Source organism: Mustela nivalis, assembly GCF_964662115.1.
Source record: "Mustela nivalis genome assembly, chromosome: 10".
In the NCBI taxonomy this organism is placed as follows: Eukaryota; Metazoa; Chordata; class Mammalia; order Carnivora; family Mustelidae; genus Mustela; species Mustela nivalis.
In genome coordinates, this window is record NC_139029.1 from 13,941,586 (window position 1) to 13,954,327 (window position 12,742).

The window sequence follows — 12,742 nt, forward strand, 5'->3', positions numbered from 1 at the left end:
TCTAAGGGGCAGGTTTAAGAGCCAGAGCCTCCCAGACCCCCAAATACTGGCCTCCATCTCTGCCCTCTCCTCTGTCAGAACTCAGACCCCTCTCCTGCCTCCTCTTCCAGGAAGTCTTCCCTGACCAGCACCAGGAGCTCTCTATTCTCTGACCTCCCCGGCCTTCAGCTGCCTTTGGGCTGCTCTTCACACAGAAGGTGACTTCCCTGTGGGTCTTATGGCCTCCGAGGCCGAGAGCTCCCGCTCAGCAAGCAGACTTCACCCCCGAGACCCAGAGCGGGGACCTCTACATGGCACCCCTGCTCCGAGCTCTCGTCCACAGGAAATGCTAGCTCCATGGGAGCTAAAGCAACACTGCGGATGATCATCAGACTAAATAAAACCACCTGATGGCCTAACATTCAAACTGGACTAGAGGAACACTCTGAAGGACAGAATATGCTAGAACCTGCCCTTCGCTCTCCTCTGGGTCTGCCAGCGTGGACTACAGCCCCACAGGCCTCCTCAGGGCTCCCAGCTCATGGGCGCTACAACCACTCACTTCTTTGTCTCTGTGTCCTGGGCTGGAGACACGTTCCCTTTGCTGAAAGAGGACCTCCTCTCCCTAGCTCAGCCGCCGGAAGCTCTCCAAGCCTCAGTGTGCACCATGGCAATGTGAGGACTCAGCACGTCCTCACTCACTGAGGGAGTACCCAGCACCCAGCACCGGCTACACAGCAATGCTCAATAAATGGTACCCACAATGTGACCAATACCGTCATCATGACAAAGGGAGTTTTATAGTATTTGGGTGAGTACTAGGAAGTCTGAGCTGCCTGGCAGCACAGATGTTTGGAGGATAGTGGTAGGGTAGAACATTCTAGAATGTCAAAAAGACAATGAAAATCTTCAGCAAGGAAGAACTTATTTTGGAATGTGGTTGCTTTGTTCACAGAGCGGATTAAAAATGAGAGGAGAGGGGCGCCTCGGTGGCTCAGTGGGTTAAAGCCTCTGCCTTCGGCTCAGGTCGTGATCCCAGGGTCCTGGGATCAAGCCCCACATCGGGCTCTCTGCTCCGCAGGGAGCCTGCTTCCTCCTCTCTCTCTGCCTGCCTCTCTGCCTACCTGTGATCTCTGTCTGTCAAATAAATAAATAAAATCTTAAAAAAAAAAAAAAAAAAAAAAGAGAGGAGACCCGAAACTGCAGAAGCAGGAGGAGGGAACTTACCCATGAAATATGGGTGATACGTTGTAATGCTAAGTCAGCCTTGGGCTAGGGCCCAGCCTGGAGCCAAGGCTTCACAGATGCAATGCTGGGTGAGTGAGAACACTGCCTGGGTTCCAATCCTGACTCACTTCACCAGCTGTGTGACCATGGACAAATCACCCTCTCTGTGCCTCGGTTTCCTTACCTATAAAATGAGCCTCATGGTGGTACCTACCTGGCTGGGCTGTCGTAAGGAGTAACTAGAACTGAGCCTGGAGCATAGGAAGTGCTCTATGAATGTCAGTTAATAAAATGGGGAGGGGGAACCAGCTGGCCACCCTCCCGACAGCCCGGGTTGGGTGCCCACCTGTCTCCCTACGCAGGTTCTCCTCCAGTGTGGACAGCTTCACGTCGTAGGAGTTGCGCATGGCAGTGATGTCCTCCTCCAGCCGGGCCCTGGACTCCTGCTCCGCCTCATAGTCAGCCCTCAGCCGGGCCAGGCGCTCCTCGTACTCCTGGGAGCCCGAGTGGGGGCGGGGGTGGGGAGAGAAGACAAGGTGGGGGGAGGGGGAGCAGGCAGCATCAGACCACAGTTCACCTTCTTCGGCATTCAAATAACCCAGGAAATACCAATAAGCCACAAGACCTAAGTTAAAATTACCTACACAACATGGGGACGAAACTGGCTGCTGTAGGCCCTTCTGAAGTTTATCTGCATTTTTTAAAAGATTTTATTCATTTTATTTTTTATTAAAGATTTTATTTATTTGACAGAGAGAGACACACAGCAAGAGAGGGAACACAAGCAGGGGGAGTGGGAGAGGAAGAAACAGGCTTCCTGCTGAGCAGGGAGCCCGACATGGGGCTCGATCCCAGGACCCTGGGATCATGACCTGAGCTGAAGGCAGATGCTTAATGACTGAGTCACCCAGGCGCCCCTTTATTTATTCATTTTAGGGAGAGAGAGAGAGAGGAGCAGCAGAGGGGAGAGGGAGCGGGAGATCATCTCCAGCAGACTCCCCGCTGAGCACAGAGCCCCACATGAGACTCAATCTCGAGACTCATGACTGGAGCTGAAATCAAGAGTCAGACGCCCAACCAACTGAGCCACCCAGGCGCTCCTAGACTGTGTTTCAGTGGCTTCCTACATTACAGGGCAAAATCTAAGCCTCTAGACTTGACGGAGTCCCCAGAGATCTGGACAGCCCACCCCATGACATATACCCCACACTGGGCACATGGGCCACTTTCCACTCTTTGACAGGCCCATGTTCCCCTGCCTCGGAGTCTCTGCCCTCATCCCCCAGCAAGCTCTTCCTTCAGGTCTCAGCTCAGTAACACCCCCTCCAAGCAGCCCTCCCTGACCACCCTCTCAGACAGCACTGTCCCCTCCTGCAGCCTCAGCACCTAGCACAGGGGAGGAAGGGGCTCGGGGCAAACTCCGGAGTCCGTGAGTGCCTGGAGCCCACCGCTGGCCTGGCCGGAAGGATAACCGGACCGCTCTGGCTTCCAAGCACACCTCCCATGGGCAGGGCCGGGGTTCAGGCTGATGACAGTACATGACCTCCCGTGTCGTGTAGCTGCCCCTGAGAAAGCCAGACGGCCAGGCCGGGGGAGGGGAGGGACAGCCCCTGCGCACACACCCACTTCACCAGGACCCTTCCAGAACAGAGCCCAGAGTTCTACGACGGCACAGACTCTATGACCCGGACTCTCGGGGAGGGACAGAGGATCATTAATATGTGACTGGGCGTTCTGTGGCACACCTGAGATGCCCTCGAGTCCCTGGGCCATACGTAGGGCTGCTGGGGCCCAGGGAGGTGACTTGCCCAGAACCACACAGCCCTCCAGTGGCCACAGACCTCCTCCTGCACCCCATTCTGCTTTCTCGCTGCCCTCCCCCACCCCCTGCCCTGCCTTCCTCTCCTCCCCAGCCCTACCCTACACTCATCCTTCAGCAAGCTCTACCCAGCCTCCTCCACAGTTCCCTCCCTGCACGGCCCTGGCCCCAGTGTCACCCTGGCTCAGCCTTGTCACACCTACACAACCAGCAAGATCTGGCTGGAGATGCATGTGTGTGCATGTACACACTCATATGCACACGTGTGCACGCACACACACACACACACACACATACAGCAGTACCAACCTCCAGTCCGAGTGGTACATGTGTGACCCCGAACCACAGAGGGCCTCTTACGCTGCCGAGTGCCCCTCCTGGGTCCTTCTGCAACCCTCCACCTCTCCCACTTCCCGTCTCCTGCTTCCCGGAGAACTCCGAAGCTTGCGCTCGCCATCCCAGCCCACACCTTCCCGTCTACCTGCAGATCTACCCGAAAGCTCTTCGTCCTCCTGCGACAGTGGACAGACCCTGTGAAGCCAAGCCACCCGCTGAGTGACTTCGCTCTTCCCATCCCTGTCTCCCTCCCGCAGCGCAGACTTCTTTCGAGATCACCCCCAGCAGTTACAGCATGTGCTCTGATACTCGACACAGAACTCCTCTCCCGTGGCCCCTCACGGACCCCCAGCTACAGGGCCCAGTGCAGCAGGGGCTTGGAAAATGCCTGCCAACCCAGACTCCGAGTCCTGCTTGGTGCTAGTTCCATGGCCCCATGGTGAGAAGATGCCCAAACAGTCCCCAAGAGCTTAAACCGCCTGTCCTGGGGCACGGAGCCCACCAAGAACTGGGCTTGCAGAATGGAAAAGCTGGATGGACCCAGGAATCTTCTGATCCAAATCCCCCCTTCTCTGGAGCAGCCGGGAGACTGAAGCCCATGGAGTCACATCTCCCACTCGTGGCAGAGCCCATCCCTGGCCCCGTACCCTCGCCGGCCCACACAGGGGCCACCCCCTCACCCTGAGAGTCCTGACTGGTTCCGGGTGGGAAAGGAAAGCACGGTTCCAGGCACATAGTAGGTGCTCAATAAATATGAGAAGATCATAAGCGAAATGGGAAGGAAGGCGAGAGGGGAGACAGACACCTTTGACTCTTCCTCCAAGTGTGGCTCACAGAAGAAACAGCAGGGCCTGAGAGGACACTTGGTGGTGGCCACGGGCGGGGGGGACGTTCAGACACAGCAGCCACAAGGCTATCCCGTGAAGACAAGGCCAGCGACCGCCACCTCTGGCAGAAGGACCTGCCAGTCACTGGCTCCCTGAAGCCGCCAGCCCGGAGCGGAGTCTCCTCTCTGGTGACTCAGGGGGGATGGCGGCGCCCTGCTCCTCGGCCGGGGTGCCTGCCCCAGCCAACCAGGCTCCCTCAGGGGGAACAGCTGTCATGGGTAGCCTTTAGGGACTCTGGCCAATTTCTCCCAGCTCTCCAGCCCACAGGACTCAGACTCCCAGGACTTACCTAGTCTGCCCCTCAGAGGCTGGGCCCCGGATCCCCACAGCCTCACCGGGGCTCCCAGGGGTCCCCAGGGCTTATCACTGAGTTTATAATTGAGGGGCAGAGGCCCAGCCGCGGACACATCCAGGGACGCAGTCCCTGCAGAGCTGTCCCAGTCCGGCATCCTTCTCTGCTGGGAAAATGCCAGTGTTCCACCCCATGCTCAGTTCTCTGAATGGGGCCCTCCGAGGGCAGGGATTTCCAGAAACCAGCAGGGCCCAGAGTCAGGATGGAGCCTAAGCCGGGAGTCAGGGGCTCTGCTGAGTCTGGCTGTGTAAGCCCCCTGCTAGGGATCTGTAAACCAGGGCATTGCTACCTGGCCTGCTGGTTCCCAGAAATGCTGGAAGGCACACATGGGGAGCAGGAGGGGCCCCCAGGAGACAGCTTTTCCTGGGAGGTCAACACCCCATTTACCCACTGGTCAAATGAGTGCTGGGCCTCCCCACTGCCCAGCCAGGGCACCCGGCTCTCAGCCTCTGACTTGTGGGCACCTGACGAAGTTACCAATTCCTTCCGCTCCGTCCCCTCTGCCCAGCTCAAGCTGTTCCCACCATTTCCAGCAACCCACAGCCACCCCCCTTCCTACAGTATGGAAAAGAGACAGCACCCCTGCAGACACCCCACAGCCCTCCCCGTGCTCCCCATGTTAGGCCCTGATGAGGGATGGATTGCATTCTGGAGCCAGGACCTGAGCTCAAATCCCACTCAGACTCTGCTTAGCTGGGTGACCTTGGGCGAGTCACGGCACCTAGCTCCAAAAAGGAGACTGAGGTGCCAAGCCCACGATTCTGGTGGGGGTAAAATGATATCATTCGGCAGATGCTCTCCTGCTGGGCTTCACCTGCCTGCCTGTCTCCCACCTACCGCCGGGTCTCACCTCCCGGATCAGCTGCTTCTCGGCCTCTGTGTCAGGCTGGATCACCGGTGGGGGCGCCAGCTTCTCCTCAGTCTGGACAGCATTGAGGGGGGTCTGACTGGACAGCAGGTCTGGGAGAGAGACAGAAGGGAGGGCTGTGACCAAGCTGCACAGAGTCTGCGAGAACCAAGCCAAAATCTGAAAAGAGACAACCACAGACTTAATGCAAAACACACTTCACAGCATTGAGTTTCTTCCAAGCACATTTCTATGTAAAATACTAATTTACTCAGTCATTCAACGACTATTTCTTGAGCACCTGCATGTTCTAGGCACTGGCGACCCAGCATTAAACAAAACAGACAACACTCCACACCCACACTGAGTTTTCATACAGAGGAAGAAGGTACACACAATAATAAGCAAAATGTTAACATATTATAAGCGAACGTGTTCTAACAAGAGAGAGAAAGCAGGGAGGGTGCTCAGGAGTAAGAACAAAGCGGGGGGCAATTTAAACAGTGTGTTCCAGGAGGACCTCTTAGATAAGGTAAGGCAAAGTCAGTGACCTGAAGGAAGTGGGAGAGAGAAGCAGGCAGAGATCTTAGGGAAGAGCTTTCCAGACAGACGAAAGCAGTGAGTGCAAAGGTCCTGTGGCAGGAGTGGGCCTGGACTTCCAGGAACAGCCAGGAAGCCAGCCAGGAAGCCAGTGTGACTGGAATGGAGTAAGAGAGGGAGAGAACAGGTGATGAGGAGCTCAGAGAGGGCGTGGGGGATCACAGGGACACTGAAAGCTGTGCTGATGACTTTGGGTTTGACTCGGTTAAACAGGCCAAGGAGGGGGGTTGTGCAGGGCAGTAAAAGGATGTGCATTTGGACAGGACCTCCCTGGCTGCTGAGTGGGGAATGGACTGAGGGGGCTAAGGACAGACTCCTGGATACCTGTCGAGGTGGTGCCCCCTAGTAATTCAGGTAGGAGATGCTAGCGACTCAGGGGACAGTGGTGGACAGATTCTGGACATCTCTTAAAGGTAGAGACAAGATCTGCTGCTGGACTGGATACAGGTTTGTGCGAAAACGAGAAGCCAAGGGCCACCCCAGGGTTTCGGGCTTGAATACTCAGAAGGAAAAGGGTGGCCACCCCCTGCGCGGGGACCGGCAGGCTGGGGGGCATCAAGAGCTCAGTGTCAGACACGCTAAGTTCCAAACGATCCCTCAACAGCTGGATGTTCAAGTCTGGAATTCAGAGGACACTGCGTCACAACTGTTTTTTTTTTAATTGTCTCTATTTTGTGATGTTTGATATAGCGGGGGATTGCCAGCCAGGGAAAGACCGCCCCTGGCCAGGCCGGCTAATTCCTAGAGAAAGCAAACCAACTATTAGCCCACTTTCACCTGCCAACCAAGCGATGCCGAGTCCGCACCCCTCCCGCCCCTCCATCTGACTCGCACTCCCAGCCAGGATCTCCCCTGCCCGAAATCCCTGGGGGGCCGGGACTGCCCCTGTGCCGCCACCCACAGGAATCCTTCAATCCAGCCCTTCCTGGGCTCTTGCTCCTGCCCAGACTTTCCCATAGAAACCCCAGTCATGGCTCCAAATCCAGCTCTGGCTCCGGAGACCCCTCGCTCCTCCCTGTCTCCTGACCGATGCTGGAGCTCCCCCCGGGCCCTCCCAGGACATGTGGCCCCATGTGCTGTCCCATCCTCTTGTTTCTAGTGTAACGCTGACCTCTCCAAGGGCCCCCTCGGGCCCCTTTATGAATGAAGACCTAGACACAAACCACACGGCCAGGCTGGGGGGGCCACATGGGAGCCAGAGTCCAGAGATGGTGTGTAAAGCCACAAGGTGAGGCCACCTCGGAGGCACTCAAGGCCCTCTTCAGCCCAGCACGTCCAGCCCTCACTGGCCGTCTCCCAGAGCCCGGCTCGGCAGGCTGCCAGCATGACTGCTTGTTCCCCAAATGTCCCTTACAGTTTTGTGCATCTTGCACAGTCTGGCCACTCTCATCCTGGCTAACAGGGAGATCTCTCTGCCTCCAAGACTCTGCTCAATCACCTCCTCCTCTGTGAAGCCTTCCCTGACTGACCATACCCTACCCCCAAACAGACTTGGCCACTTCTGCCCTCTAGTGGCCAGTTCGGCTCTCTGACCTATGTGTACTGTCTGCTGGAGGGTCCTTCTTCCCCAGACTAGATGCCCATGAGGCCCCTGGGCCTGGATCGGAGTCCTCTCTGGGCTGTCAGTACCCAGCACAGATCCACACACGGGGGCTGCTTAGCGAGCTTTGGGTGTGTGGATGGGTGGGTAGGTGGACAGTTGGGTGGACAGGTGGATGGATGGATGGATGGATGGGTAGACAGGTGATAGATAAATGCGTATGTAGAATGGACGGACAGAGAGGAAGGTGGGTAGGGAGGTAGATGAGTGAATAGACAGACTCTGGCTCTTTTGTGCTCCCCTCCCCAGGGAATTCTCGGGTAAAGAAAACCCCAGAATGTGCAAGGACCCCAGAGAGCCTGAGCTGCACATAGAGACCTCTCCTTGCCGGATGACAGCCCAACACCTGGGTGTGAGAGCTGCGATCACAAGGTGCCTAACAGGGGTGGGACACGGGGGAGTGTGTCACCCACTGCTCGGCAGCACGGTGTCACGATGCTGCCACAGAGACAGCAGGCACACAGGCGGGATGGTGGCTGAGCCAGGAGCCAGGAGGCGGCGAGCCCAGCGGCTGACGGAACAGACCAAAGAGACCCCTTCCCGAGTCCCTGGGGGAGCCCAGGGCCTCCGACCATCACCACGCCGGCTCTCGCTGACTGTTCATGCTCACGGGATGCGGAGAGGAGACGGGACTTTGCTTCTCAGTCTCTCCGATGGGCAGCCAGAGGCAGAAGACTAAACAGGGGCGGGGGGGAGCCTCTGTCCCCAGCCCTGGGCCTTGCCGCCCCCTCCTCCCCCAGCCACCCACCTGCCAGGTTGCCGGGGCTCATCTGCTGGGCCAGGATCTCCTTCAGCTTCTTGATCTCCTCCTGGTACTCGCGCAGGAGGGCGTCCTTGGGGTCCTCGTTGATGCGCGGCTTGTTCTTGATGTTCTTGGCCCGGTTGGCGTAGCGCAGGGTGCTGAGCGTCTCGTCATAGTTGTTGTCCGCGGGTGACAGGCAGGCCACCATCAGCGTCTTCGTGTTGCCGCCCAGCGAGTCCTGCAGCAGCCGCGTCAGCTTCGAGTCCCGGTAGGGGATGTGTTTACAGCGCCCGTCCACCAGGGCCGAGATGACATTGCCCAGGGCCGACAGGGACAGGTTGATCTTGGTGGCCTCCTTGAGCCGCTCCCCCGTGGCACCCGTCTTGGACTGCCGCTCGCTGCCCGCCAGGTCCACCAGGTTCAGCTTGCCGGCACGGAGGTGGTCCTGGCCCCGCTCGTCTGTGGACGGACCAGGCGGAGGGTGAGGGGCTTTTGGTGAGCCCCACGTGGGGCACTTAGCCACAGGCACACAGTGCTCCCACCACCAGCCACATAGGAGCCCATGAGAGAGGCACTGTCACCATCCCCATCTTACAGAAGAGGAAACTGAGGCTCGGAAAGGCATCTAACTGGCCCAAGGTCACACCCCCGCTAAGTGGCAGACCCAAGGTCAGAACACAGGGCTGCTTGACTCGGGGAGCAGAAGCTAGAAGGTCCAGACTGTTCTCTGAGCGTGGTGGGGATTTTTTTCAGGGATCACAATGGCTCCCCCAGATTCCCTGTGAGGCCAAGAGTGGAAGGATGTGACTGGTCACCGAGGGCCTTGTATCCTTCACTGCAAAAGACACTGGCTTTGGAGGCTCTTGGACCTGGTTCCTGGCCCCGCCCCACCTCCTCCTTGCTGGGTGACCTTAGCAGAGCCCTGCACCTCTCTGGTCCTCAATTCTCACAGCCACAAAATGAGACTAATAGCAGCTAGCTCCCCCCTCGGGCTGGTTGATGGGAGGAGTAAAGTAAATGGAGGGCACATTTTTACAGAGTTGACTCAGGGCCCAGCACACAGCAGGGGCCCGTGCCCCCGAGAACAAGCCTGGATCTGCGGTGACCAAGGTCCTGTGGACAAGGCAGACCCCAGTGGTGAGGGTGACAGGGAGTCGGGCCCTGGCTGGTAACACGGGCTCAGAGCACAGGTTTTGAAGGCGCAGATCTTGGGCATCCAATCCTGATTCTATATCTTAGTTGCTATGAAACTTGGGGAAAAGAGACCAGAACGAATATGGGGCACCTGGGTGGCTCAGTGGGTTGAGCCTCTGCCTTCCGCTCGGGTCATGATCCCAGGGTCCTGGGATGGAGCCCCGCCTCGGGCTCTCTGCTTGGCAGGGAGCCTGCTTCCTCCTCTCTCTCTGCCTGCCTCTCTGCCTACTAGTGATCTCTGTCAAATGGATAAATAAAAATCTTTAAAAAAAAAAAAATGTTCATGGTCACATTGTTTACAACACTCCCGAATGGAAACAACCTCACTGCCCTCTAAAGATTGGTTAGAAAGTCGCATGAGAGATGCACCCTCCTTCAGCGGGCGCTCGGGGTCTCAAAGACCAGGCAGGAACGATGCTCAGAGCTGGTGTGGGCAATGCGACGCAAGGGAGAAACTAAATACAGCATCAGAGTTCGATTGTTTTTATAAATTTCACAGGATAACAGGGACCAAAAACCCCAATACACTCAAATGCTAATAGGCGTGTTTATGAGTAATATACCTACCTTTCTCTAATTCCTAAATAGCATTATTGAACTTATTTTATAACAAGAATGATAAACATCTTTTAAATTTATCTGCAGGGCGCGTGGGTGGCTCATTTGGTTAAGTGCCCGACTCTTGATTTGGGATCAGATCGTGACCTTGGGGTCATGGGATGAAGTCCTGCTTGACATTCTCCCTCTCCTTCTGCCCCCCCTCCCTGCTCACACACACACTCACTAAAAAAAATTTTTAAAAATAGAAAAATAAATTTGTTTAAAAGCCTGTCTCCAGGCAGCCTGCTCCATCCTTCAAACCCTTCTGCAAAGACCAAGGTGCACCCCAAAAGGCACCCTGTCCAGATCCTTCCTCAACTGCCCTAGGCCCTGCCCCCCAAGCACAGCCTCATGGCAGGATGCCGTGACCTCACTGACCCTGCTCAAACCATATCAGCACCCTGGGGAGACTCAGACCCAGCAAGCACCAAGCAGTTGGCCTAGGGCCAGGTCACCCCACATGCTGGGCGATGTCGTGAGAGATATCCCGGCTTTGACCTTGGGTCCAGGATCTCTCCAAGATTATGTTTCTGGTTGGGCGGAGGCTGCTTCCTGCTGCACTGCTCTAGAGAGTTCTATCCGTGATGGATTTAGAGGCAGCTGCCGTGTTATTGGAAAAGCCCAGATGTCAGAGAGAATCAGGTTCGAATCCCAGCTCCCCCACTTATCAGTGGGGCCCCACACAAGCAAGCCACTGCACCTCTCAGAGCCTCAGTTTTCCCGTCTGTAAAATGGCAATGAGAATGCCTGCCTCTAGGACTCCCGTGGGCTGTAAACAGAAGGAAGCCTGGGAAGTGCTTAGCACAGCCGTTACTAGGGGCCAGAAATAAATATGTGTTTCTTCCCTTCCTCTTCCCTTCCTCAGGGACTCTTCTAGACAGGGGGACGCAGGGGATGACTGGGAGCACCGCAGAGAAAGAGGAGACACCGAAAGGTCTAGGCAGGACATGCTGGAGACAGAGCCCTGGGATCGAGGCCCAGCTCTGACGCTTTCTAGTTGCGGGACCTCAGTTTCCTCATTTGTAAAATGGGGGAAACACTGGTAGCCACCTCCTGGGCTGTGGTAAGGAATACACAAGCTAATGCGCAGAAACTGTGGCACATAGTAGGTGCTCAGTGTGAGCGGCCAGCGGCAGTATTGATGCTGCTGCTCCTTAACCAGGAAACCTGGGCCCTAACTAGCACAGGAGGGTCCTCCTGGGCGGCCTCCAGGCTGTTTGAGCACCTTCTCCCAGTTTCGGATGGGGCCCCCAAGGCCCCTGGAGGTGAAAGGTCTTGGCGCCCGGCTCCGGCTCCCCTGCCTCCAGCAGCCCCCGCACGTACCCACGGCGTAGATCTCGATGCTGATGGTGAAGATGGAGTGGGAGCGCGAGGAGTCCTTGTTCATCAGCGTGTAGCCCACTGAGCGGTTCTTCCAGCCCGTCTCCATGATTCGCTCACACTGGGCCACGCTGTGCACCGTGTGCATGGAGAGCCCCTTCACGTACACGCCCCTCTCTGGGTGCTCCTTCAGCTGTGGGCGGGAGGGACGGGTCAGAGCCTCGTGGGACCGGGGATCCCCAAGGGACCCAGGGAAGGGCCCAGTTCGGGCCACTTCTGCCCTCCTGCAGCGCAGGGAGGCACCTCGCGGTCCCTGCAACAGGCAGGGGCTTTGCCCTGGGTGGAACCAGCCTCAAACCCACCCCACCTCTTTCTTCCTTGTTGTGGGACCTTGAGCCAATAATTCAACTTCTCTGGGCCTCAGTTTCCATATCTGTAAAATGAGTATGAGATACCCATCTCTTAGGGATGGGATGGGGATTCAGTCAAATAAGGCTTGTCCACGCTTGGCACAGGGCCTGGCAGGTGGCAAGTGCCCCGTAACGCCAGGCGCTGTCCACGCTGTTGGGTGGTGGCGGGATTATTATGAAGGGGTATTCTAGCCCGGGCGCTCAGCTGCCAGGGGCTGACCCTGTAGTCCCCCGAGGGCTCGGAAAGCTGCTCTTTCGCCCTTTCGATAGGGCTCCTGATCGCCTCTCTGCTGTGGCTCCAGGGAAGCAGGAACGTTCCCAGGCCCTTGGATCGTGGCCGGCAAAGAGCCATTTGTTGCCCAGAACTTCCACGGGCACCAGCTCAAACCGGTCGCCAGCCCTCAGCGTGATGGCCGCGAGCAAATTAATTTATCTGACTGCTCCCTGCTTCCTCTCCAGGCAGCCAAGTTGTTTTGTTGCTGACACAGAGCTGTGAAATGCAATATTTTTCAAGTGTGAGGAAATAAAACCACCCCGGCGAGAGCAGAATGAATTAGGATAAGTCATGTCCCTGCTGGTCTGAGCCACAGAGGCTCAGGTGCTTTGCTCCCGGCGGCTCTGGGGTCCCACGTGGGGCTGGGCCCTCGCTGCGGGGGGTCAGGGGGTGGGCACCCAGGCTTGCCCTATCTGCTCGAGTGTGGAGAAACACCCAGACCAAGACTGAGGGACAGGAAAACCATCAGAGTGACAAAAGGCTGACCTTGACCTAGGACGTAGGGGTGAGGACAGAGCACCAAGGACAGAGGGAAGCAGGAGACCTTGCCAACAG

At 57.0% G+C, this 12,742-nt stretch overlaps 1 protein-coding gene across 5 annotated transcripts in view; it reads right to left on the minus strand.

Annotated features, from left to right (window-relative positions):
* The window catches only part of KIF17 (kinesin family member 17), a 40,531-nt gene that overhangs the window by 16,488 nt on the left and 11,301 nt on the right, over nt 1-12,742 (minus strand). For all 5 annotated transcript variants that reach the window (XM_082684519.1, XM_082684517.1, XM_082684518.1 and 2 more), the window contains exons 4-7: nt 11,507-11,696; nt 8,396-8,848; nt 5,451-5,560; nt 1,553-1,700 (exon numbers count right to left, since the gene is read on the minus strand). In XM_082684519.1, the coding sequence (XP_082540645.1) occupies nt 1,553-1,700; nt 5,451-5,560; nt 8,396-8,848; nt 11,507-11,696 (901 nt within the window). The remainder of the gene's footprint in view (nt 1-1,552; nt 1,701-5,450; nt 5,561-8,395; nt 8,849-11,506; nt 11,697-12,742) is intronic.